Source organism: Urocitellus parryii, chromosome 9, assembly GCF_045843805.1.
Source record: "Urocitellus parryii isolate mUroPar1 chromosome 9, mUroPar1.hap1, whole genome shotgun sequence".
NCBI lineage: Eukaryota > Metazoa > Chordata > Mammalia > Rodentia > Sciuridae > Urocitellus > Urocitellus parryii.
This window is the reverse complement of record NC_135539.1, coordinates 2,088,633-2,113,814: the sequence shown is the minus strand read 5'-3', so window position 1 is coordinate 2,113,814 and position 25,182 is coordinate 2,088,633. Positions and strand designations below refer to the sequence as shown.

Genomic DNA, 25,182 nt, shown 5'->3' with positions numbered 1-25,182 from the left:
TCGCCGGCCGTCGGGGTGCAGGAGGCCTGGGCCGCCGCGAGGAGCCGCCGCCGGCCACCGGGCCCCACCGCCGGGCCGCTTGACGACGACGCTCCCGCGGGGGCCCCCCCTGAGGAGGACGCGGCGGCCGCGGCGAGGCCGCGGGAGGCCGCGGAGGATGGAGGAGCGGAAGGAGGAGGGCGAGGCGGAGATCCAGGAGCACGGGCCCGAGCACTGGTTCTCCAAGTGGGAGCGGCAGTGCCTGGCCGAGGCCGAGCAGGACGAGCAGCTGTCCCCCGAGCTGCAGGAGGAGGCGGCGGCCGCCGCGCAGCCCGAGCACAAGCAGCAGAAGCTGTGGCATCTCTTCCAGAACTCGGCCACCGCCGTGGCCCAGCTCTACAAAGGTGAGGCCGCGCCGCCATCTTGGCGCCGCCCGCCGCCGCCCGGCCCGGTCCCGCCCGGTCCCGCCCGGCCCGCACCTCCCGCGCCCTGGGAGGCGGCGGGGCCCGGCCGGGCGGGGCGGCGGCGGGGCTGGGGGTCGCGCTGCGGCCCTCCCTCCCGAGACGGGCGTCGCGGGGGGCGGCCGGCGCTGGGGGACCCTCCCGCTCGCCCGCCCGCCCGCCCCGGGCCCGCCGCGGCCCGGAGCCCCGGGTTTGGCCCGGCCCGGCTCGGCCCGACCCGGCCCGGCGGGCAGGGAGGAGCCCCGCCACAAGATGGCGAAGGCGGCGACGGGGCCATTGTGCCCGCGTCCCGGGCTGCGGGCCGCCTCCCTGCGCCGGCGCCCGGGCTGCGCCGCCGTCCCCCGCCCGCCGCGACCCCCGGTCCCCCGCGCCGCCCGGGATCCCGAAACCCCGGACAAAATGGCGAAGCCTAATATGGCCGTTCGGAGTGATTGACGCCCGAATAACATTCTCTCTCCCTGTCTCTGTCTGTGTCTGTGTCCTTGTGCGTGCGTTTCTTTTCGTTTTCTTCCGTCCTTTCTGTTTTTGTTTTGGTTTATCGTTTTCAGACCGAGTGTGTCAGCAGCCAGGACTTTCTCTCTGGGTCCCCTTCCAAAACGCAGCCACCGCCGTCACCAACCTCTACAAAGGTAAAGATAACCTTGCTGCATGGCCGGTTGAGGGGAAGGGCGGCCGCGTCGGGCGAGTGTCCCGCGTTCCCAGGGGGGTTCCGCGGCCACTGGAGAATGTCGGTGGTGTCCTAGAGCGACTGCAGGCGGTTTTGACACCCCCCGACGCCTTCCCCGTCCCCTAGGGACACATGGCAACACCTGGGGACGGTGTTGATTGTGAGAGGGTGCTGCAGGGTTTCCTCGCCGTGCAGCTAGGACTGTCTAGCTCTCAGACTCAGTCGTGAGTTTGTGAAGCCCCGAGCTGGAACACAGATTAAGACCGTGCTTCTCGTTGCAAAATTCAATAAAGGAAGAAAAGAATTTTTTTTCTTTTTTTTAAATCAGAGAAGTGGGACCACCCCGGGAAAAATTCTTGAGCAATTTAGAGCAAGGTAGTTTGGCATTTAAGTGCTATGAAAACGTGCTAATTGGACTCTGCCTGTGCTTATTTACATGCTAGCAATTTATCAGGTATTTTTCTTTAGAACTACCTTGTGTCTGTGAATTGTTGGCAGGAAATCTGTGATCAGTTTTTAATAGCTTTGTGTTTTATGGTGCTGCTTTTCTGAAGTACATTTTCCCCCTTTGAAGAAATGAAGGTATGTAAGTGAACGTTTCTGCCCATTGTGCTCTCCTGACAACAATGGCTTTAGATGTTGTGCGTTAAAGATACAGAAGATTTGGAAATTCGGGTTTGATTTTTGGCATATTTTCTGTGGAAAAAGGATTTGGCATTAACAGTTGATCTTAATGAAAATGTAATGAAATTGCATGTTTTCAAACAGTAATGGAATTTAGTGCATTTAAAAAGATAATAGGCTGAAACAAGATGTGGACTACCTCCTTATTCTCAGATTCTTATTTTTGTGTTAGAAGGCTCAAGTGGCAGCATTTTGTAGGATGAAATCCCCTATTGTGAGATTTCTTTAGTAGACTTTGTAGTTCTGGGGGACAGTAATTTTGAGAGCTCTTAACTGAAACTGGTCAGTAAGAATGTTAATTTTAGGGAATGAGGAACTAATAGTCTAGCCTTATACAGAAAAAGGAAACAGTTTAAATGGTGCCTTGGTAGTCAACTTTGGTTTTTATGTAGCTGAGTTTCATCAATTTTGATTACTGAATAAATTGCTTTTTAACATCCATCAGTGCTTCAGGGTCTTTGGTGTTCTTTTTGAAAGGGCTGTTGGTTTTATTTGGAAAGGGAATTTGAAAAATATACACTAAAACTCAATTTTTTAAAAACTTGAGTTTCTTGGAGTACAGTTTACATACAGTAAAATCATTTGTTTAGGTGTATAGTTTCACTTGGGCAAATGTGTATTACTAACAAATAGAAAGAATTTTCCCCACCTCAGATCCAGGCACCCACTGATGTGATTGCTGTGTAGATTTGTGTAGTTTCCCCTTAACAGCCGTATAATTTATTATTTTGTGTCTGGTTTCTTCCACTTAACGTATTGTTTTTGAGTGCACATTGCAAGTACAGTAAGCTTTTTAACAGCTGAATAGTGTGTTGTATGGGGGTACCTTACATGGTCTAGCTTGTTTCAGTTAACATTTTGCTTGAAGAGGAAGGCAAGGCTCTTAGATAAGACCTATAAATACAAATATTCTCTGGTTTTGGTGGTGTTGTATACTGATAGGATGTATACCTCTAGGACTATAGCTAGCAGTTTTCTTTAAAGCTTATTATTCACTTTTTTTTTTTAATTTGTTGGTACTTATTTTGGTTTATTCTGAGAAAGGATTTCACTAAGCTGCCCAGACTAATTTTGAGTTTTGAATCCTCCTGCCTCAGCCTCTGGAGTTGCTGGGATTATAGGATGTGCCACCATGCCCCCTGCTAGTGCTAACTATAAAGAAGAGGGGCTCAGAGGTTGGACTCTGAAATAATTCTTAATTTGATTACTTCATTTGAAAGAGCTTCTAATTTACTAGTTTTTTTGTTCAGAAATTTTAAGGGACATTAATTTTATTTTAAATAACCCATGTAGTTCCTGGATTGTATCCTGTTCCATAGAATGAAACTTCCCTTTTTACCTAACAGGAATAGATATATTGTATTTAGTGGAATTTGGAAGTGTAGCAGCATCTTACTTTTTTCCTATTTGTTGCCAGAAGAGTGGATGAGACTCTGCAGATGCTTACACCTTTCCTCTATAAGGTGTGGTCTTAGAGAACAGGCATACAGCTTTGGGGATAATCAGGTACCTTAAATAGAACCAATAAAATTAGCAGAGTAGTGTTACAAGTGCATGCAGCATTAAATAGTGGTAATTTAAATGAAATATTTAACTTGGGGATTTCAGGAAATCCTTTAAGTGGGCAGGACTCCTAAATTTTGTATAATTAAATATTTATCTGGCAAACTAAAACTGGCTCATTTTGCAGTGTGAGGAGTTTGACACTTGGATCAGCTTCTTGCAGTTTCTTGATAACTCCTACAATGAGCATGTAGGAGTGTCATAATTGAGGTTAAAAACCTAGCAGAGGATCCCTTTTCATTGCCAGTAGGATTTTGAAAAGTTAAACTTTTGTTGCTTGGTTTGATTGGAATGTGGCTGCAAGGATTTGGAAAAAGAAGTTGGTGGTGTCCCCTCATTGAGCACAGAATTCAGTAAAATGAGTGCATTGTCCTCCAGATGGTAGGGGCAAACTTTGGTTTCATTTGTCAAGGAAGGGAAGGAAAATTCTGACTTTTGGTTCTTGGCTTTAAAAATCCAGAGGATCAAGTTTCTTCAATATCATTGAGTCCCTGGCTTAGTATGTTTTTTAATGTCTGCTGCTAAAGAGGGAAGTGAGAAGTAACTGAGTTGGTTTTAATCTAGCCTGTGTTTATGCTTATCTTGGCCAAGCCTATGTTTGCTTTTTTTTTTTTTTTTGCCCCTGAACTGAAGAGGGAACCCAGGGCTTTGTGCATGACAGCCAAGTGCTTTAATGCTGAGCTATACCCCAGCCCTGTGTTTGCTTCTCAGTCTACCTCTTTATTTCTTGGGTGACAGGTTTCAATTTCTGTCTCTGATTCTTTGTTAGGAAAGTGTTTTTTTTTTTTTTTAATATTTTTAATATTTTTTTTTTAGTATTTGGCGGACACAACATCTTTGTATGTGGTGCTGAGGATCAAACCCGGGCCGGAACCCGGGCCGCACGCATGCCAGGCGAGCGTGCTACTGCTTGAGCCACATCCCCAGCTCCAGGAAAGTGTTCTCTTTATCTAGTTGTGAATTCATTTAGTTTGGAGCTGCTTGTTTTGTTCCCTAGATTTGGACTGATGGTTGTCCTTCAGGCAAGGCCCTGCTAAGTAGCCTCCCAGAGCAGCCTGACTTGGGAGCCAATGCTTGATCACATTCCATAGAGTTGCTTCCCTCATTGTTCTTTCTCAGCTTTTTATTGTTTTTTTCTTGATTATTGTTTTCTTGGTCTTTACATTTTGAAAGTGTGTTTGAAGCATTGGTTGACTAGAGCCCTGTGACATCCATTGAGAGCTTTCTCTTAATCCTGTACTTACTAAAAGATGTTCCTAGGAAAGGAAAAGAAAAGATGCTTCTGGGTATCTTCTTTAATGTCATTTACCCCCAGGTGTCTTGTGCTCTGGCAGTAAGGGTTAGCTTTATTGTCAGAATTGGAGTCTACACCAGATTATATGAGTTCATGTCTTGGCCCTGTGCTTATCTGTGTGTAGTCCTGGAGACGGATATTTGAGCCAGGTGTTTCACCGTTGTGTCCATCAGTCATCTTAATATAAGTGGGGCTAGGTACCCCAAAATTATAGCTCTTAGTTCTGTTCTTGGTATATAGTGAGGGCCCAAGTGTTGATTGTATTGGTAGTTAAGTTTTAACTATTTCTCAGATGTTTCTCATGTTGAGCAGTGATTAACATGAAGGGAGGTTTATTTTGTCTTCAGATTTTTTTTTTCTCATGTTGGAATAAGGTTTATATATGTTTGTTCCTTCTTTATCGTCTTTTCCTAAAAGGGACAAACATAAATAGAAGTAACAGGTGAGAAAAAGAGTGTGATGTACATCCAAGTCCTCTAATATGGTGCTCTAATTCAAATGTGGCCCTTTTGAACTAAAAGGTCAAAGGTGAACAGAAACGAATGTGTATTTGTGGGCCAGCTGGTGGGTGACTATAATCGGTCAGGGAGATAGATGGCACTGGTTTGTGACACTTCTTGGCAAAACTTATTATTGAGCTTTGAGACTTCATAATACTTCAGTGTAGACTATGGTTAGAAATTTAATCTCTGCCAGAAGGGTGGTGCATGCATGGCTGTGATCCCCAGCTACTTGTGGGGCTGAGGTAGGGGGGTCGAAAGGGGAAGAACAGGGATTGGAGGCCAGGCAGGCAACAATCCATGGCTGCTCTGATTCTCCCCTGTTTTTGTCCTTTGTTCTGCATGCCAGGTGAAGATGAAGTAAATGTAAAAGAATGGAGAAGGTAGTGTGTGATTTTTGCATTACAGTTGGAAAAAGTTTTATTTTGGCTTTGACTCAGACCTTCAGGTTCCTAATGAAGCATTACATTCCCCCTCACACTCCCTAGACTGGATAGTATAAGTTTAATTAAAGGGAAATATTTTGTAGTGGGTAGTTTTCCTTAGACGTATACCAGCAGTATGCTGTTTGTAGATTCTCTAAGGAAAATGAGAGAGAGCTTTTTCTTTTGCTGGGGAGAACAATAGGTTGAAGGAATGCTGCCATTTGCCCAACTTTGGAAAAGGCCTTTTGAGCCTCGTTTATTGTTTATGATATTGGATTACCTTCTTGGATTGACTTAGGTGAAGTTCTTTTTTTTTTTTTTTGGTCAATGGACCTTTATTTTGTTTATATGCGGTGCTAAGAATCGAATGCTAGGCATGTTCTACCACTGAGCCACAACCCCAGTCCCACATAAAGTTTTGTTATCAAAAAACATTAAAGCTTTGTAAAATGCATGCTTAGCATGCTCCATGCCCTGGGTTTGATCCCCAGCTCCAACTGAATATGTCTATATATCAATGTAAGAAAGTGCTGCAGTTGATATTCACCTGAGAATAATGAGATTGTGTGCACTCTGCCCCTACTCCATCCTCCTGCAGTCGTGTGAAGAGTTCTGAAATCCCTTGTTCCTATTCAACTTCTTATATAAAACATTAATAAAAAGTTGGACATATCCTGTGACTATTGTATAAATCAGTTTCTTGTTTGTTTTAAGGAGATCGATGTGGTGTTAAAGGTTAGATTGACATTTTGATACCCTTGGATATTCACCTAAAGTTTGAGTTTATGGCTCTTTTCCACAGTGGCTTTGGATTTGGTAAAATAGGTTGGATATAAGACTGATGTATGGTTTCTGTCCTTTGCTTTTTTGGGCCAGGGTCCCGAAGTGTCTGCACTTAGAATTTGGGTGTCCAGTGCCAGTGCTTTGCTGAGTCTTCAGGAAGCTACCTAAACACAACTTTTTTTGGGGGGAGGGTGCTACCAGTTATTGAACTCAGGGACATTTGACCTTTGAACCACATCCCCAGTTCTATTTTGTATTTTATTTAGAGACAGGATCTCACTGAATTGCTTGGCCTCTCGCTTTTGCTGAGGCTGGCTTTGAACATCCTCCTGCCTCAGCTTCCCGAGCCAATGGGATTACAGGTGTGCACCATGATGCCTGGCTTAAAAACAACTATTTTAAATGCTCTAGCGCCAACAGGAGACATTCTATTTAGGGGAAATAACCAGGTTTGATTAATTTAGGTGGTAAAGTGATTGGGCTTGGCTTTCAGAATATGCTGTTAGTGCTGCCAAACCAAGTTAAGCCCAAATAGAGCAAAAGCATGTACCTAAAACCTTAAATATTAGCTGGTCATGTAATCCCAGTAGCTCTGGAGGCTGAGGCAGGAGGATTGCAAGTTCAAAGTCAGCCTTTGCAACAGTGAGGCGCTAAGCAACTCAGACCCTGTTTCTAAATAAAATACAAAATAGGGCTGGGGATTTGGCTCAGTGGTAGAGTGCTCCTGGGTTCAATCCCTGGTACCCGCCCCACACACAAAAAAAGACTAAATATTTTCTGATTTTTCTCTTCCTTCTAGTCCATGAATTAGTGTTTAAAAAAATGACCGATTTTTATCAAATTCTTTTTCAAACAGTTCAAATGTTGAGACTTGGTCAAAAATTTTGGTGCAATGATTGGTTAACTGCATGATTTATTTATTCTACTTTATTATTATTTAGATTTTTGGTACCAGGGATTGAAATCAGGGGGGCATTTGGCACTGAGCCACATCCCCAGTCTTTTTTATTTTTCATTTTTGAGGCAGGGCCTTGTTAAGATGCTTAGGCTGGCTTTGAACTTGCAATTCTTACATTATAGGTGTGCCTCACTGCACCTAGTCATCTGCATAATTTCTTAAAGAAGTTCAAAACTTGTTGATTTCTAAACCAGGCTGATAGTGATAGTGTGTTTTCCAGTGTTGTTCAAAACCTATGATGAGAGCGTCAGCCCTGCATCTGTCAGTTGGGACTTTATTTTGGGGTGTGTGTGTGTGTGTGTGTGTGTGTGTGTGTGTGTGTGTATTGCTGGCAAAAAGCTCTATCACTGAGCTGCATCCTTAGCCCTGCTGGGACTTGGGTCCTTAATCAGAAGAGTCCAAAAACTTGGTCAAGCCCTTTGTTCCTATGACTGGTCTTTAAAACCATCTCTTGTGACCCCCTACCTTTGATCAAGTTTTGTATCAAGCTTAGGCTCTCTTCCTCTTTTTCATGCATCAGTTCTTTCATTTTTTTCCCAATTCTGGGCCTATCTCCCTTTTTTTTTAAAAATGGAGTTTGAACCCAGGGGTGCTCTACTCCTCTGAGCTATGTGTCCTCAGCCTTATTTATTTTTTTGTACTAGGGATTTAATCCAGGAACACTTAAAAACTGAGCTACAACCCCAGCCTTTTTATTTTATTTTGATACAGTCTCACTGAGTTTCTTTAGGGCCTTGCTAAGTTGCTGAGGCTGGCCTCGAACCTGCAATCTTTCTGCCTTCACCTCCCAAATTGCTGAATTAACAGGTGTCTGCCATCATGGTGGTGCCTGTTCACTAAATGCCAGGCTGACCTTGAACTTTGGATTCTTCTGCTTAAGCTTTCTGAGTATTGGGGATTACAGGTGTGTGCTACCATGCTTAGCTTTTATTTAGTTCTTGAAAGATAGTTTTCTCACTATTGGGAGGCAGAAATGAAAAGTTATAAGATTGATTGAAAACAGTTTTGGGTAGAGCAGGTTTGTAAAAACCTGACTGTTTCTATGTTTGCCTATTTTTTTTTTTTTTTATGTATCTTTCTGTGGGTGCCTGGGATAGGCTTAGCTTGCTCAATGATTTGATTTCCTTTAAATGACTCCAGCTCTTCGAGAATTTTTCGAGGACTAGATACAGCTTTCCAAGATCATGATAGGTTCATCCATCCATCTTAAGGTTGGCTTTCCTGTAAGTCGTTTCTCCAAGAGATGAGAAGGTGGTGTTTTGCCCTCCTAGCTGTTTGCCTTTGAAATGGAGTTCACGTCTGCTTTGTGAGTGGTGAAATGAGCAATTATTACTGTGTCAAGCCACTATTCTAGCAGAGACACTGTAGAAATGGCTTAACTCTAGGGCTACTTTTATATATGCAGGATTGGGCTAATTGCCTTCTCAGCAATGGAGGGTAAGTGAGAAGATGTGAAAAAGTGTTGTATACCACAAGTTCTCAGTGGATGTTGAATTCTAGTCCTGGTCCTTTTCATTTTGAAGTATAAAGAAGAATCCTCCCATGGACAGCCTCTTCATTTTCTTGTTGATCTTCAGCATTAAAGGTTGGTCATCTGCTAAGGGCTAGGCCTTGCTAACAAACAGTTCTGCTTGTTTTGCCACACTCTTGTCATCTTTTTTTTTTTTTTTTTCTTTTTTGAGGGGGTGGTGGTACTGAGGATGGAACCCAGGGCTTTGTACTTGTTGAGCACACACTGTACCATTGAACTGTACTCCTAGTCCTTTCTTTTTTAATAGTTCATGTTCATTGAGCTTGGGAGCCTATCCTCTGTGATGTCTTGATTATTGTCCATTTTTCTGGGACATAGCTGTTCATTGTGTGTTGCTTTTCCTTTCAGACTCTACCCTAGATGTAGCAGACATAGAATTAAAATAATTAAAGCTAGGAATGGTAGTAGAGAATGTGTCTTATTGCTTTTACAGAAGGTTCAGGGATAAAGGAGCCATCTTGTTCAGTGTTATTTAAAGACATGCAAGTGATTTTGTGCTAGCTCAGCAGCCAACTAAAAGTAAATTGCAGTGACTTGAATTTTCAAACATTTTTGTCAACTAGATAAAACCATTAAAGGGCAGGGAGTTTTTCATTAGATATCAGGTTCCTCTTATGAGGAGTTAAGATTGGGAATTTTAAGGCAAGGGAATGATTGTGAATTAAGCTACTGGGAATTGGAAGAAGGATGAAAATATACCACAGCAATTAATGAAGCTTCTTATTTCCAACCGCTCTTGTTTAATTTTTTAATTTTTTATTATCCTTATTTTTATGTGGTGCTGAGGATTGAACTTGGTGCCTCACGCATGCTAGGTGAGCGCTCTACCTCTGAGCCACAACCCCAGCCCTCCTGTTTGGTTTTTGTGTAGAATAAAACTACAGAATTAATTTTCCCTTCATCTTTCTAAACCGTTTGCTGCAGCCTTGTGCTAACCCTTCCAGTTGGGGTACATCTCAAGTTACATGTGATATTTAGGCATCTGATGCCACCAACATTTTATGAGAGAGAGAGAGAGAGAGAGAGAGTGTGTGTGTGTGTGTGTGTGTGTGTGTGTGTGTGCGCGCGCGCGCGCGCGAGGATTGATCCCAAAGGTGCTTTTTACCCAGGGAGTTACACCCCTAATCCCTCTTGTTTTGAGAATAGGGGCTTGCTGAGTTGTGGACTGGCGGTGAATTTGTGATCCTCCTGCCCCTCAATCTTTGAGGTTGCTTGGTTATGTGTATCAGCTCCTGGCTGAGGATTTGCTCTTCTGAAGGAAAAGCAATTTAACTTAGTGGTCTCATAGACTTTGGAGCAAAATTCTAGCTCTTCTGTGTGTACTGTGACCTTGAAGGAGTTACCTTGAATACTTCAATTTCTTCTCGGAGTAAGGGGATAGTAGTACCTGTCTCAAAGTAGATTTGTTACTTTTTTCTCATGTGAAAGTAAGTACTAATAAATATCTGATAATTTAGCTATTGTTGGTACTATTAAACTAAACTAGGCTAAGTAAGTTATTTTAGGTAGTTAGACTAAATATTTCTAAAATTGTTTTTAAAGGAAAATAAACTATGATTATGTGATGTATGAATTCTGAATTTAGAACACTTAGACTACATTTAGGGCTGGGATGTACCTCCAGAGCCCTTGCCTAGAATGTGTGAGAAAACATGTGTAACATTCTAGCGTGGCTGACAAAGCATTTCTGGTTATTAGATTATTTATGGGTTAAGAGGCCTCATTGTTCATAATTCATTTGGTTACCTTATTAAAAGTTTTCTTCAGATGGGAATATAGTATGGCTCTAACGATCATCATGTGTCTTTTTTCTTTTTTCCCCAATAGAAAGTGTGGATACCCATCAGCGAAGTTTTGATATTGGAATTCAGATTGGCTATCAGCGACGCAATAAGGATGTGCTGGCTTGGGTTAAAAAACGCAGAAGAACTATTCGCAGAGAAGATTTGATCAGCTTCCTGTGTGGAAAGGTTCCTCCACCACGAAACTCTAGAGCTCCCCCAAGACTGACTGTAGTGTCCCCTAACCGAGCTACTTCAACGGAAACTAGCTCATCTGTAGAGACTGATTTGCAACCCTTCCGGGAAGCCATAGCTCTGCATGGTAAAGCCGTTTAAACATATTTCTTTGGAAAAATGGTTAAGAGTGTGCCTGTGGACCCATTTTCACATTTAGGTTTAGGTCCAGATATATTGTCTTTTTTTGTCTATTATAGTAAACACTTGCTCTAGAAATGTTGAAATAGTATGTAAGCTAAGAACTTAACAGGCAACTTTGTCAGCTAGCCTGTCCTAAAAATGTCTTTAGAAAGTTAGTTTGAGCTTATTGGTGTTACAATAACAATCTTTTTTCAACATTGACTAGAATTTGTTGCTTGATGCTTTCATGTTGTACATGTTTTCTTACTATTTTGAGTCAGGGGAAGTTCTTATGTCTTAAGAATTCTGTTATGTTTATAGTTGCTTGGAGAGCCGGTCCATGACAAGCAAGTAAAGCAGGTAATTGTTGGGTTAGTTCTCATGGGAACTGGGAGCTGCCTTTGAATACCCTTCATTATCTAGTGTGCTGTAGAGGATGGGAGTTGATGACCTAAGTGAGAGGGGACGGTTGGAAGTCATTGATTTTTTTTTTTTTTCTTTCTTTTTTTTCCTTTGCCTGTTTCCCTCAGGTCCTCCTTGCTTTGATAGTCAGGATCCCTAGAGGGGCAACTAGTGGACAGGTCCATCACCACCTCCCCAGCCAGATCTGTCATCCAAAGGCATTCTCAGTTAAGGAGCTTGAGCACTTGCCTAGAATGTGTGAGAAAACATTAGTGTTAACTGGAGAAGCCTGGGGAGTGCAGTCAGTGATAAGTCTGTTGCTTGCTGCTCTTTAATGCAGACTTGTAGAATTGGAGACTTAATCACTTGTACCATAGCATGTAAAAACTGCTGCCAAAAAACCAGCAAAATAATAAGACTTGGTTGAAATCAAGATGAAAACCTTGATCATAAACAGATGACTAGGCAGGTAGGGGTAACTAGTGAGTTAGGTCATGAGTCCTGTTAAAAGTTAACATTTCTAGGCCATAGAGTAAGTCTTCTGAAACAAAGTTAACCTGCTAATAAAAAGAATGGGATATATATATAAAGGGCTTCTATAGCATTGAAACTCTAATTCTTGCAGAGATTCTCTTTTGACAAACCTTGATTCTTTCCTGAACCCTTAATCAGAACAGAGTTGGAAAAAGTTTTTAGTTTTTGACTTTCCTGATTGCAAGTTTGTTTATGGTAAGCTAAAATCAAAACCACTTACTACAGGAAAGCCCATGTTGTATGAATGCAGTCTTAAGACTGTACATTGTTTCTTATATCAGAATAAGGCTGTTCAGAACATTTGCAAAGATGAGATCGATCTGTTCCTACTGAATTAGTTTCATATCTTTTTCCTTAAGTTTGGAAAACCAGCAATGAGATGTACATAGTTTGTCAGATTAATTTTATTGCATGATAATATGTGATGTAGTTGTGTCTCCTAGGCATTCTGATTTTCATCAAGTGGATTTATGACCCATTCCATACTTAAAGTATGCTTTTCTGTATTATACTACTATCCCGTAGAAGGTAGTTTTAAGAAAAATAAGTCACTCTTGCTATAGAATCTTAATGCAGCAGTGTGCATGGCAAAAAGGATGAGCTTGGTCCTCCTTGAAAAGCTGCTCTGCTCCCGCTCCCATCACACTTCCTCACATCCTGTGGTTTACTATTTTTTGAACTTTGGGACTCTTTAGTGATAAGATTGTAGAAGGAACTCTTTATAATTTTGACCTATGTTGAAGTTATTAGGGTTTTAGAAAGCTGAAACAAAACCATGTAGAAAATGATTTTTCCCTACAATAAGTTTGTAATGTAGTACTAATACATTAGATATAGAACATATTCTTGATTCATACCTCTGATTCATGTAGTTAAAATGTTAACTGGTGGTGGTGAAGTAATTTCCCCTTGAAAGAAGCTACAGAATCAGATTATACTGATTTTTTTGCTCTACTAGTGGTTTGCAGGAACATCAGTGTATTCAGGAGAATGCTAACTTGAGTATTCAAAGAAAGTAATTTGTATAATAAGAGGGCATTGTTAACTATAAATAGTAATGTAGATTAATGACTGACTTTACTCTTATTTGATATATGTAATTTATAAATTGAAGTGAAATCTAGGTTAAGGTGATATTTTTATTTTTTGTGGTACTGGGGCTTGAACTCGGTTCCCATGCTAGGCAAGCATTCTACCATGGAGTTAAGTCCCTAGGCCCTCCTCCCCCCCCCTTTTTTTTTTGAGATGGGGTCTCCCTAAGTTGGTGAGCCTAGCCTTGCACATGTCATCCTCCTGTTTCAGCCTCCCAAGTTCCTGGGATTACAGGTGTGTGCTGCCATACTTGGCCCAAGGTTATTTTTAAACATATATTTGGGAACATTTTAATTTGGATAAATACTAAGCTGGAATTCTGCTCATCACATAATTTGCTTAGCCATATCTGAAGTACAACTAAAGTCAAATGGAAGTTTTTGAAATCCTGCATTGAAGGGAGAGTCTAAATTCATGAAGTTTTTATAGTGCAGAGAGATGTGAGAAAATAATCAGTATGTTGAGGCAGACTTGAGCTTATAATCCAAGTAAATATTCCATTCCTCCTCATGTTCTGTCTCTTTACAAAGAGGACAGTTTCTCCCAAAAGTTTTTTTCATCAGCTCACACCCACCCTACCAATATCTTCATCACATTTACTCATAAATATATCTAAAATCCCTTTGATAGAAAAGTGGCAAAGACTTGAAGTATTTGCAGAGCATTTCATGTAGACAGGATGTGATGTCGAATACCTTCATCAGCCTTGGGCTTAGTAAGAGACTTATGTAAATAGTTTTAATAAAAGTATATCAATTTTCTGACCTGGTGGCACACGCGTATAATCCCAGCAATTTAGAGCCTGAGGCAGGAGGATCAAAAGGCCAACCTCAGCAACTTAGTGAGGCTCTAAGCAACTTAGCAAGACCCTGACTCAAAATTTAAAAAAAGGAGGGGGGTTGGGTTGTGGTGCAGTGTGGGTCAAGCTCCCCTGGGTTAAATCTCCAGTACCCCCCGAAAAAAAATATCAATTAATGGTTATCAGACCGTTCCAGTCCAGTCAAAGCTACTTTAGTTAATGGTTAGCAAGGTTTAAGACTACAATCCAGTGCTTTATTTTGATACTCTCTACATCATGTGGTTTCTTCCCTGTGTACTAAGGAACCCAGTCAGTCATTGGATGTTAGACTCAGAAATTAAATGGGTGCATGCTGAATTGATATTTGTCCTTTTCTTGTTAATCTTAAAAATTTACTGAGAGCAGAATCAGTAACTTTTGTTTTTGTGTACATAGTATTTCTGGTAGACCAAAACTCACCTGGACCATCTTGTGTTCTGCTTGTCTGTCAGCTCCTTAGTCACCTTTCTTCTAGAACTGCTTTTATCTTTAACGCTACTTCGGCTTCCCTGAGGATCTTTCACTGACCTGAATTAGATTTCCTAGGATTCTAGTGCTATTTGCCACTATCTGCAGGCCCTGGAGGGGCCACCTCACTCTTAACTTCCAGATCTGTACCTCTTGTTTAGACCTCCAGACCACCAAACGTGTGTCCCATTGTTCTTTGGAATACATCTCTTAGTGTGTACGATAGGCATTTTTCTGAGATGACAGTTCAGACTGACTTAGCTGTTCAGTAGATTTTGTGCAGTCTTTAGGAATATGTAAGTGAAAGTGCTTCTTCTGTTGAGGCAAATATTGATGACTTATTTTAATGTCATGAATGCTGGATAAGATATTCTCAGGGCAGAAAGGGATGTTTCACGATGTGGCTTTGCTATGGGTTCAGGGAGGCCCTCTGGAGGAGGTGAGCTGGGGCATAGGTTCTTGCTCCTCCCCTGTGTCTGAGTTGATCCAGTCACTAGTCCATCTTTCATGAGAGCACTGAGTGATCTTTTCACTGCTTATGGTTTCTCTGTGGCCTACAAGGACAAGGTCAGGCTCAGCATGGCATTATAAGGCCCTAATGGTCTGGTCTTGACCTGGATCAGCTATCCCAGCCATACTATGAAATCTCTTTAATACTCCTGTCTCCTCTTTTATAACTAGTAGGACTGACCAGATGTCACTTCTGTGACTCGGCTTTCCTCCAGTTCCCCCATTCTCTAAAGCCTTACCTGAACAGGGCTTCAGTTTGTTTCCGTCACTGTTCCTTCCTGTGGCTGGGGCAGTATTAAACAGGGCCCTTGTCTTGTTCCTTCTGGCTTTGACAGAACCTAGCAAGGAATCTGGTGTAGTTGTAATCTGAATTTACCGTAGGGAGAACACAGAGGTCTGAAAAATGAATGCATACAGCATGGTGGGAACCAAGAACCTTTGGAAAGAGTTGAGGATTATAGTCCCCAGATGACTGCAATCAGAAGAGAATCTAACCTGTGTATCTAGGGGTGTTAGAAAGGAATCTCACATTAGAAAACTTGGTGGTTTGCTGTGGCCTTAGGACAGAAACATTAGAGCTGCTATTTTGTGAGTCCTTTGTTTCAGTATCAGGATAAGGAGATGCTCATGCAATCCTCATACACTCTGGATTATTACCATTTTACTGATGAAGATGGGTTAAGATGGAGCAGGTTAACAAATGGCTCTTAAAATACATCCTCTTAACCACCATACCTCTGTAGATTCAAAGTGTCTTGCTTCCTACTCCTTCCTTTGTAGGGTTTGGGGGTAGTGTGGGAAAGGTCTTAAGGCTTCTGTGTTGGGGAATACATCGATTTTTGTGTGTCTGGGGCTTTCCACCATAAGTGAATCTGGATAAGTAGGCTTGAAAGTGGTTTGTGACCACCACGGTTGGAAGAGCACACAGGCTTGTATAGAGGCCCTCATCCCCACATAATCTTGGCCCTAATCTCTCAAAACCAGTCTCATTTGTGATGGCGATACACTATAAGGTGACGTAGGAGGAGAACTAGTCAAGTCACCTAATCTATCACGATGCTGTTTTGCCTTTAGGAAAGAGGCTTGCTGATTAGCTCTAGTTGTGTCCTGGCATGAGTGTTCACTGCCCTTTATAGTGAACCTCAGGCGTAGACCTGGGGCCATGATCTCTTTTCTTAGTGGCCTTTGAGAGAATAAGATCTTTAGCCTGTTAGTTAGTACTCTAGAAAGAAAGTTAAATCTTTGTATTGTTAGTTCTTGAACATGACATGCTAAGATCTTGAGCTTGTTCCACATAGATGAGCTGGTGAGTTGGTTACATTCTCTTTCTGATGGAGAGGCTCTGAGTTGACTTGCCCTAGCCAGTGCTTGGTGGAAAGGCTTAGGCTGGAGTCTGATTTCCTGAGGTCTCCACTTGTCACAGGGACCTGTGCAAGGGTAGAGTGAGAAGGTGTGCACTCTGGGAGGCGGAGCCAGAGAGGTTGAGTCGTCTCACTTGGTAACTGTTTAAAGCCTACGTCATCTCATAGGTGGTCTTTGAGGTGTCTGACCCTAGTTCACACTGCCACATGGGAATTGAGACATTTGGTTTCAGTCCCAGAAGTGGGTTTGATGACATTCTTGATTTCAGTATTTGGAATTGACTCCACTAGGCCTGGGCTGTCCCTCTAAAATTCCACATCATTTCAAACTTACAGGCCTCTAAAGTGCAGGGTCTGAGATTACCATAGATACAGGTGGAGACCATTGCTGTCATTGGCACTTGACTTTAAGATACCATCTTCTCAATTTTAAATTCCCCTCATGTTGAAAGCAGATTTACAGTATAGTGGGCTACTGTGTTTGCTAGCATGGTGCTTAGAGAATTAAAAAAAAAAGTCAAAGCAAGAAAAGCAAAGGTATCTTATTTTTTCTTTACTATGTAATTTTTAAAAACCAAGTCTTGCTGTGTTGTGTAGCTTGGGCTCAATGGATCCTCCTGCCCCTGGGACTCCTGGCATGGCATGTTTTCTTTTTTCTTTTTTAAAATTTTTTATTTTGGCCATGCTGGGGATTGGACTCAGGCCCTTGCAGTGTGCCAAGCAAGCATGTGCTCTACCATTGAGCCACACCAAGTTCAGGAAAGGTATCTTTTGAGAAAGAAAGTATTTTGTGAATTAGAATCAAAGGCTGCAGCTTTTAACGAAGTGCTTAAAAACCCTTTGTTTTGTTTGTGAATTTGGTATTATAACTTCTGCTTTTTCCAGTTAAATCCTTGTGCAGAAAGTGGCTTTTCTCATATAAAAGAATATTAGTCATTGTGTAGTTCTTTCTATAGCCCAGCATTGGCTGAGCACAGCGAACTCTAAGCACTCTTGTTTATTGGAGCTAGGGGTAGCTAAGGGGATAATCTCATCTCTGGAAGTTTCTGGCCTAATAGAATTGTATCAGTCTGAATTATTATGCATTCAGTCAGGTTGAGGCACAGTGTCATTGCCTTGGGAAGTCTTAGGCTCTGTTTCCAGGTTATGGTTTTTTATTTTCCTAACAAAGTCAAGGCTACATGAGAATTAAGTTGCTTGACAGTTCCTTGGTCTGAAAAACAGTGGGACATAGAGTCCTATAGGAAATATAATCATTTGAAATTGGATTCAGGGGTATAAAGTCAGATAGGAATTTTTACCCAGGGGAAAAAAATGTAAGGCACATTCCCAGTTTGTCAAACTTTAGAGCATAAAATGGCTGCTTGCTTTATCCTGGAGTTTATGGAAAGCTGCATTTAGGCAGCCTGAACCTTTTCTTTCTCCTTTGAGGACAGGTTTTTGTACCTTTTTGTTTTTGTTAAAACATTCTTTGACCCATGTGTGCCAGTGAGATTTTGAAGGGAAGTTACCAGATTTGTGAGAGCAAATCTTTCCTGATTAAAATTGCCTAGGCAATTTATACTCATTACATGTTAAGAAATTTAATCAGTTGTTTTGTGTCCCCTCTATCCCCTACATTCCTGTCACTTCCATTGATGTAGCTAAATGTTGAAAAATTTATCTTGACAGCTAACACAGATGTTTAGGTTCAGGATTCTGAAACTGACATCCCATTATAGAAGAGACTACAACAGTGTTGCGTGGCTGAGGACTGTTAGAAGCGACCAGTGAGGGTTTCTGTCCATTCGTCTTTCAGTCCTGCTCTCTGAGGAAGCGCGCACTCTAGCAGTGTGTGGAGCACGGCGGGTTCTCATTGAATGCTTGTTGAATGTTACAGTCTGCATCTTTCAAATAACAGAACTGTTGACAGCTATTTAATAGTAAAATGTGTCTAAAAAACTGATTTGTAAAAAGACGTAAGAGATTAATGCATCAAAGCAGTCTCTTAATTGCTTAAAATCAGTTATAGTATCTCAAGGAGTCTTTAGTTAAATTTTGTCTGAAGGTTGAGATTTCTAAATTGTCTTTTCCTCACACCAGCCTCTAAAGAACAAGAAAAATTAAGATAGCATTAAAATTTCTTATGAAAAAGGTTAGATATTAAACACTGAAGTTTCTGGAGGTAAGACCTAACAGCTTCCAACATCAATGGAGTAGGGTTGTTTTGAACCGGCAATAAAATTTTGTTGGCTTTTTTTTTTTAATTGCAGTGAAAAAGGATTCTGGGTGGCATTGCGTAAGCCAGTTCATGTAGCTAGTACTTATTTAATAGTCATCTATTGGTAGTTATGAAGCAGTTTAATATCTGAGTTCAATTTTCTCATTTTCTGACTTATTTTAATATCTTACGATATTTGAAAATTTCCAAAAAGTAAAAAAAATTCAGTATCTTGTGGTCTCACATGCAGTTAAATGTTTGCATTTTCTTTCAGTCCTTTTTTCAATGTATAAATATGAAAATTACTTCATAGTTGAGATCATACTGCATATATGCTACTGTATCTTGCTTTTTTCATTTTAACGTCGTGAGCATTTTTTTCCATGGCATTAAAAACTGTCTGAAAAATGGAAAGCATTTGGGCTGTCAGCATAACTGAAAATGTTTTCTTGGTGTGATACATGTATCTTTGTAACTGGTTTGATTTAGTGTGCTTTACTTCAATAAAAATTCAGTATTACAATTTACAGATTGGGGTGGGGAGTGGTATCTACTTCAAATTACCAGAATCTTCCTAGTAGAATTCTTTTTTAAATGATTCAACTTCCTGATACATCTAAAACACTGCATTGACACTACAAGTGCTTGCCTGGCATTTCAGAACACAGCTTTGGGCACAGGGCGTGCTGCACATCTCAGTGCAGTTCTTTTCCAAGGCAAGAATGCCAGTTTCTTAGGGCTTCCAGGTAGAATGTTACCCATTTTGTTCCAGTTTGGGGGATTTCAGATCCTCCTTTCTCCAGGAGATATCACTGGTGGAGCAGATCTGCTGAGGGCCCTGAACCTGTGCCTGTGGATCAACAGTGTGCCTTCTCACCTCCAGGGCTAGGCTTCTTCACAGGGGACTGAGGCTCTGGGATCCCCATAGAGAGTGTAGACGGAGCCTCAGCCCCTGGCTGGCGGACCAAGGCAGTGAGATTGACTGGGTCAGCAATTGCTCTTTCTCTGCCTGTGTGTGACAATGTGCTGGGAAACTGGAATTAAATGTAATCAATTCTGCAAACAGCATTTTCTTATTACCCTAAGCATGAACTTGGTATGACAATAATAGCTCTGTGCTACTTCTTAATAATTTGCCATGTAACTTGGATTCCTATAACCTGGACTGTAAATTTGTTTTAGTTCCAAATGGGAGTTTTCAAAGTTTGATTAAATCATCCTAATCATTTTTACCCCATTCCTGCATTAAATATTTTAAATGGATGCAGAACCTTTAAAACTGAGTTATTTATCTTGTATTAAGCAATTGAGACTTTTCTGTCTAATCATTCTACTTGTTCTACTGCTTTTGTCAATTGATATTCCCATAGCCTTTTTGAAAAAGTGTGTTTTTTGGTAGAAATTAAGTTGTATGCCCTCAGGACAGACAACTTAGTTTTAGTTTTGAAGCATGTTTAGATTTTCTGTACTTGTATAGGCCTAATTGTTTATGTGGCTTAGCTAAGGTTTCCTAAGCATCTTCCAGTAGCTGTCATTGGTTTGTAAAATAAAATTTGGGCTGTTTAAAATGCATATATATTTTGGTTGTTAATCTTAATTTTTTTTTGACACTGTGTTAAACCTTTTTGGGGAAGATTAGTGAGTCAAACTTAAAAAAAGATCTTCACTGTTGAGAGTAGCTATTAGGTAATGTTGCACATTGTGATTTTACTTGAGCTTTTAAACTCTAGGTCATATATCCAATAATGCTTATGATTTCCCAGACAATACTGGGGAAATTTCAAATTAGCCAAGTTGATGTTTAATGTATCCTCTTTTTCATGGGGAAGTTGTAACAAGATAAATTTGCTTAAAGTGACTAGCCAAGTCTACTTCTGATGGGAGTGTTTTATAAGCCTTTGCTATTGTCATTATTTCATAGGACCATAACTAAAAGGGTATTGGAGTGGAGTTTGTGAATTCTTTCTATAGTTTCAAATGGTATAGGCTATCCTGGATTTAATTATTGAAGTTGACTGATTATTACCAAATCTCCAAATTCCCCAATTATGGAACAAGTATGAGAAGGTTATCACAGGAGTTCTGGGCATCTCCTAGTAGTGAGTTATGGGCTGTGGGATTAGGAAAAAGGAAGGCACAGCTTCCTTGTAGGAAGCTAACAGGCTGTGTTAACTTTTTAAAAATGCCAACAACTTGGATAATTGAGTTTTAAATGTGGTGGCATTGATTTAAATGAAGTGAGCAGCTAGCAGTCTGGGTTTATTCCCTGAGGTCAAAAGCTGAGCTTCAGGTATCAGTAGATTACAGAATGCAGGGTTGAACTTTGGGGTGTTTATTATTTTTCAGAATTCAGTGTTCTGTGCCCATGCCTAGTCCTGTGTCGAGTCCTTTAGATGGAGATGAAAAGATTGTCTATAGGCAGAGATGATTGAATGTACTATATAAGAAGAGCCCAGGATGTTCCTTTTCTTGTATTCCAAGTAAGCCTGTGGGTTGGGAAGAGAGAGTGCAGTTTCTCTTGAAGTGTGAAATGTCCTAAAGGTAGTTAGGAATATAGTGGGCCCTGAGGCAGGAGAGGGGTCTCCTCCTGTGGTCCAGTTTGGAAAACACTGGTTGGTACATATGGGTAGGTTAAGGGGTGGAGGAACTCCCCTGGGTGACACCTGCCTATCTGCCTGTTGGGCAGAAGAGAACCCAGCAGAGCCAGCTGAGGAAGGAGCAGAGTTGGAAGCAGGAGGGAAGAGGAGCCAGCCAGTGACTGAAAAGGAGAGGTAGGAGAACCAGCCTGCAGGAAACCGGAGGAGCTTCTGGGCCTCAGGCAGCAGGTCTAAATGTTGATAAGCAACACAGGCCTAATTTGAGGAAGAGCTGCTAATCAAGGAGACTGGCAGTGTGTAAATCATCTCGAGTTTTGGGGTGGGTTAAAGAGGGCAGAGAGGGAGAAAATTGGCCAGAGAGATGAGTCTACTAAGGTAGGCTGGCCCTTGACCCTGAAGCCACTTTCTTGGTGAAACAATTTAGGCTTTAAGAAGGGGCAGAATAAAAGCCAATAGGAGTATAGATTCCACTTGAGTTGGGAGGGGGGTCTCAGCTCTTTCTTATTGTCGATAACTTAACCTTTTATATAACTTTCCCCAAACCAGGAATCAAACCCAGGGGTGCTTGACTTCAGAGTCATACTCCCAGCCCTTTTTATTTTTTATTTTGAGGTGCGGTCTCACTAAGTTGCTGAGGCTGACCTTATATTGATATTCTCCTGCCTCAGCCTCCTAGTCTCTGAGATTACAGGTGTGGGCCACTGCACCTGGCTTTTTTCAGCTTGGTTTTTCATTTGCATGTTATAGAGTTACTTTGTAGATTACATTTCAAAGTACTTAGTATAGTGCCTGACCAAGGAAGGTACTTGGGTATTAGTGCTCTCCTTTTTTTTTTGTAATCAGGTGCTGGCCTTTGAAAGGTTAAGAGGGTAGAGGGACACTTAGATTTCCTCAGACCTCCACCAGTGTCTGTTGAGGTGTATGTTCTGGGGGAGACCTTGAAGGGGACTGGTTGGAGTAGTGCAGAAACAAGAGCAAAGGCCCCTGGAGCAGGAAGTTGCAAGCCACCCTTATTAGGGAGGCGTGGACCATTGAATGGTGGTAGAGATGGGAGGTGGCTGAGGCCATGGGTAGAAAGCACTGTCCACAGAGGATTCAGAGAGAGCGAACAACATCAAGGGGAATTCAAGCACATTTGATGTGGTAGGAGGCAGAGGATTCTTCTTTCAACACAACTTTTGAAGTTTAAGCCACATTTTTACAGAGTTCAAAATTAAAATGGACTCCTACCAAATCAAAACAAGAAGCTTATTTTAAAATCTAAGAAATCTTATTCTTCAGGAATATCAGCTGCACTCGATCATTTTATAAATCCAATCAGGCAATGACAGAATCCCTAGGTGAGGCTAGGAGAGCGGAAGGGGAAATTCTTAAGGTGAAAAATCCACTGTCAGTGCTAGGTTTCTGAGTTCAGTACCATGGTTATAAAGTGTCCTGGCACGACTTGTGCCTTTCACAGGTTTCTCCTGGACATTTAGGTGTGGAATATAGTTTTGGCTCCTTAAATTGAAGATTCTGAGGAATGAGTGTCCAAAGACCAGTGCTAGGTATATTCCGATTTAATGATGTGAAAGCAAAGCCAGAACTGTTCCTACCACTGTCTTCCCTTCTGAAGGACTAGAGACAGCATTGATTGGGCTTTCCTGAGGAATCTACCAAGTAAAACCCAGACCTTGGGTGTTTGTGTAGACCCATTTGTCCTGAGCACACCCACTTTGTATGTGATGCCCTAGCATAATTTTTAACAAGGATACCTTTTCAGGCTTGACAATGTGTTTATTTTGGATGATGCTCATCTTTCCTGGAGGGGATGTTGACCAAGCCCTCTCAGGCCTGGAAATGACTTCTTGCTTTCCCTATGTACACCACACACACGTGCTTTGCACAGATCTATTGGGGTGGTGGCTTTAAAAAAAACCTAAATGTCCTGTTTAAATAAGCACCTCCTGTCCTCCCTCTGCAAATTGCACAGTTTCTACCTAATAAAGGAGATGGAGAATCTCATGGTGTATTTGTACACCTAGCACAGTGCTTGACAAACGGTAAGCTTTTCGTAATTGCTACCAATATTGTGTAACTACCATAAATATTGGTAGTATTACTTGTAAGCCCCACATCAAAGCCAATAAAAAAATGATAAAACTTAACCACTCATTGGTGACCCCTTACAGAGAAAATTGGCAATAACCCCTTGACACTGTGACAACGTGGAAAATAAAGTGGGTTGCTTTCAAGAGGGCTAAATAATGGAGCAACTCTAAAACCTCTTTTCTTCTTCCTAGGTCTTAGTGGTGCAATGGCTAGTATAAGCGTGCGTTCGAGTACCCCAGGCTCTCCTACACATGTAAGCAGTGGATCGAATGCTAGTCGAAGGAGAAATGGACTCCATGATGTCGATTTGAACACTTTCATATCAGAAGAAATGGCACTCCACTTGGACAATGGTGGAACTAGAAAGCGTACCTCAGCCCAGTGTGGCGATGTCATTACAGACTCACCAACCCATAAACGCAACAGAATGATCTAAACTGCAAACATTTTTCACACCCACCATGCTGCTTGAAAGCCACTCGATCCTCAACATATACTATTATTGCAAAGGCAACATGAGGCCATCTTCCCTTGTTCACTGTTTAAGACAAGTGAATTCGATAGTGGTTGCCATAAAAGGAAGTTCTAGGTATTTACAGTAGATGCCTCTTGTAATATGGCTTTCTCAAAAACTATAATCCTAGCAGAGGACATCAGATATCGTGTAGTCATTAGCAAGATCATCATAGGCAAACATATCCGTTCCAAGGCTAAAAGTGACCTTAACTGTATTTATTCTCAAAGGGAAAGGAAATATCAGATGTTTATTTGGTTATAGAATTTTTTTCCTCCCCTCCCCCAGTCCATTTCCTGCTGTGTTGAGTATTTTGCTTCAACAGTATTGCCAGGTTCCTAAAATTGTCTAAAAACACGATTTGGCTTCCTCGTCAGATCTGCAGGCTTCCATTTTTATAGCCGCACTGTACCATGCACCTGGTTTCTATATAGTAACAGTGTGCAACTTCTAATTATTGGACTGTGCCCTGTTTTTAGTTTTCAACACAGTTTCTAATTCTGGTGATTGTGTGATGTAAAGAGGTGCTATGATGGTCATGCAATTAATACTTAATATTGAATCAATACACAAAACTTTATTGGATTCACTTTGTGTGTGTTAGTGCTCTAAAAATAGCAATATTATTAAACTGCCCCAGATTAACCCTGTAGGCTTCAAATACTCAGTTTTAAGACAAGTACTACTTCTATGCGGGGTACTCCTTACGGTAAATGTAAACTTGTAGTCTGCATTCAAGGTGACCTGAAATAGAGAGGTCATGAACTTTGAGAGTGGGCTTCCTTTTGGTTCAGTATTAGTGAGAGGGAGATGGATGGGTGGGATAGGTATTTATTCTAGTCTTTCATATCTGCTTTTTCATTTTTCACGGATCCCTACTTTGTGCAGTTTCCATTATAGTGGGTGGAAGGTGACAAAGCTGTTTTATCTACTAATAATGTGATCACAACTTAAGTAGCAAAACCCAACTCTCCCTGTCCCTCCATTCCCCCTCCTCTAAGAAGTGCAGTTTGGAATCTCATTCTGGAAAAGGTGGAATCGCATGGAGGTTCTCTAGATGTTAGGTAGACCTAAATAAAAGTTCTCAATAGAGTCCTCTTGGAGTAAATATAAGACCTCTTGTAGCTACAATGTTTTAGAGCATGTTTCATCTTCATTTTTAATATCTTGAACTGAATGATAGTCTTTTTTAGATGAAGAACTGATGTCAGCCTGCCAGGTACTGTAATTTATTCTATCCTATTATTATATATCAAGTAGGACAGTGAAAAATGTTTCCTTGCAAACTTGTAGTCCAGTATCAGTTACTTCCTATTTTTATCCTTAAATGACCATTGCAAATCAGTGTAAGGGTTTTTCCAGTAATTACAGCACTTTGTTAAAGTTTGCAATTTCTTCAGCCATTTAATATCTTTCTGTGAAGAAACTTTGCTAAGTTAACCATTATTGACTGGGTGGGATGTGAATGGAATGTTAGAAATGTTGTGTGAATTGAAGTTCTGTATTCGTTATAGATATAACCCTTATTTAAAACAGTGAAATCCATACTCAAAAGTAGGAATGAAAGGTATTCTAAATTTTTGCAAAAGTGG

At 41.3% G+C, this 25,182-nt stretch overlaps 1 protein-coding gene across 1 annotated transcript; it reads left to right on the top strand.

Annotated features, from left to right (window-relative positions):
• Hapstr1 (HUWE1 associated protein modifying stress responses) lies at positions 1 to 24,539 on the top strand. Its single transcript, XM_077802682.1, has 4 exons — positions 1 to 383; positions 989 to 1,069; positions 10,673 to 10,948; positions 23,268 to 24,539. Exons 1-4 carry the CDS (start codon positions 158 to 160, stop codon positions 23,510 to 23,512), a joined length of 828 nt encoding a protein of 275 aa, XP_077658808.1. The 5' UTR covers positions 1 to 157; the 3' UTR covers positions 23,513 to 24,539.
• The last annotated feature ends 643 nt before the right edge of the window (positions 24,540 to 25,182 follow it).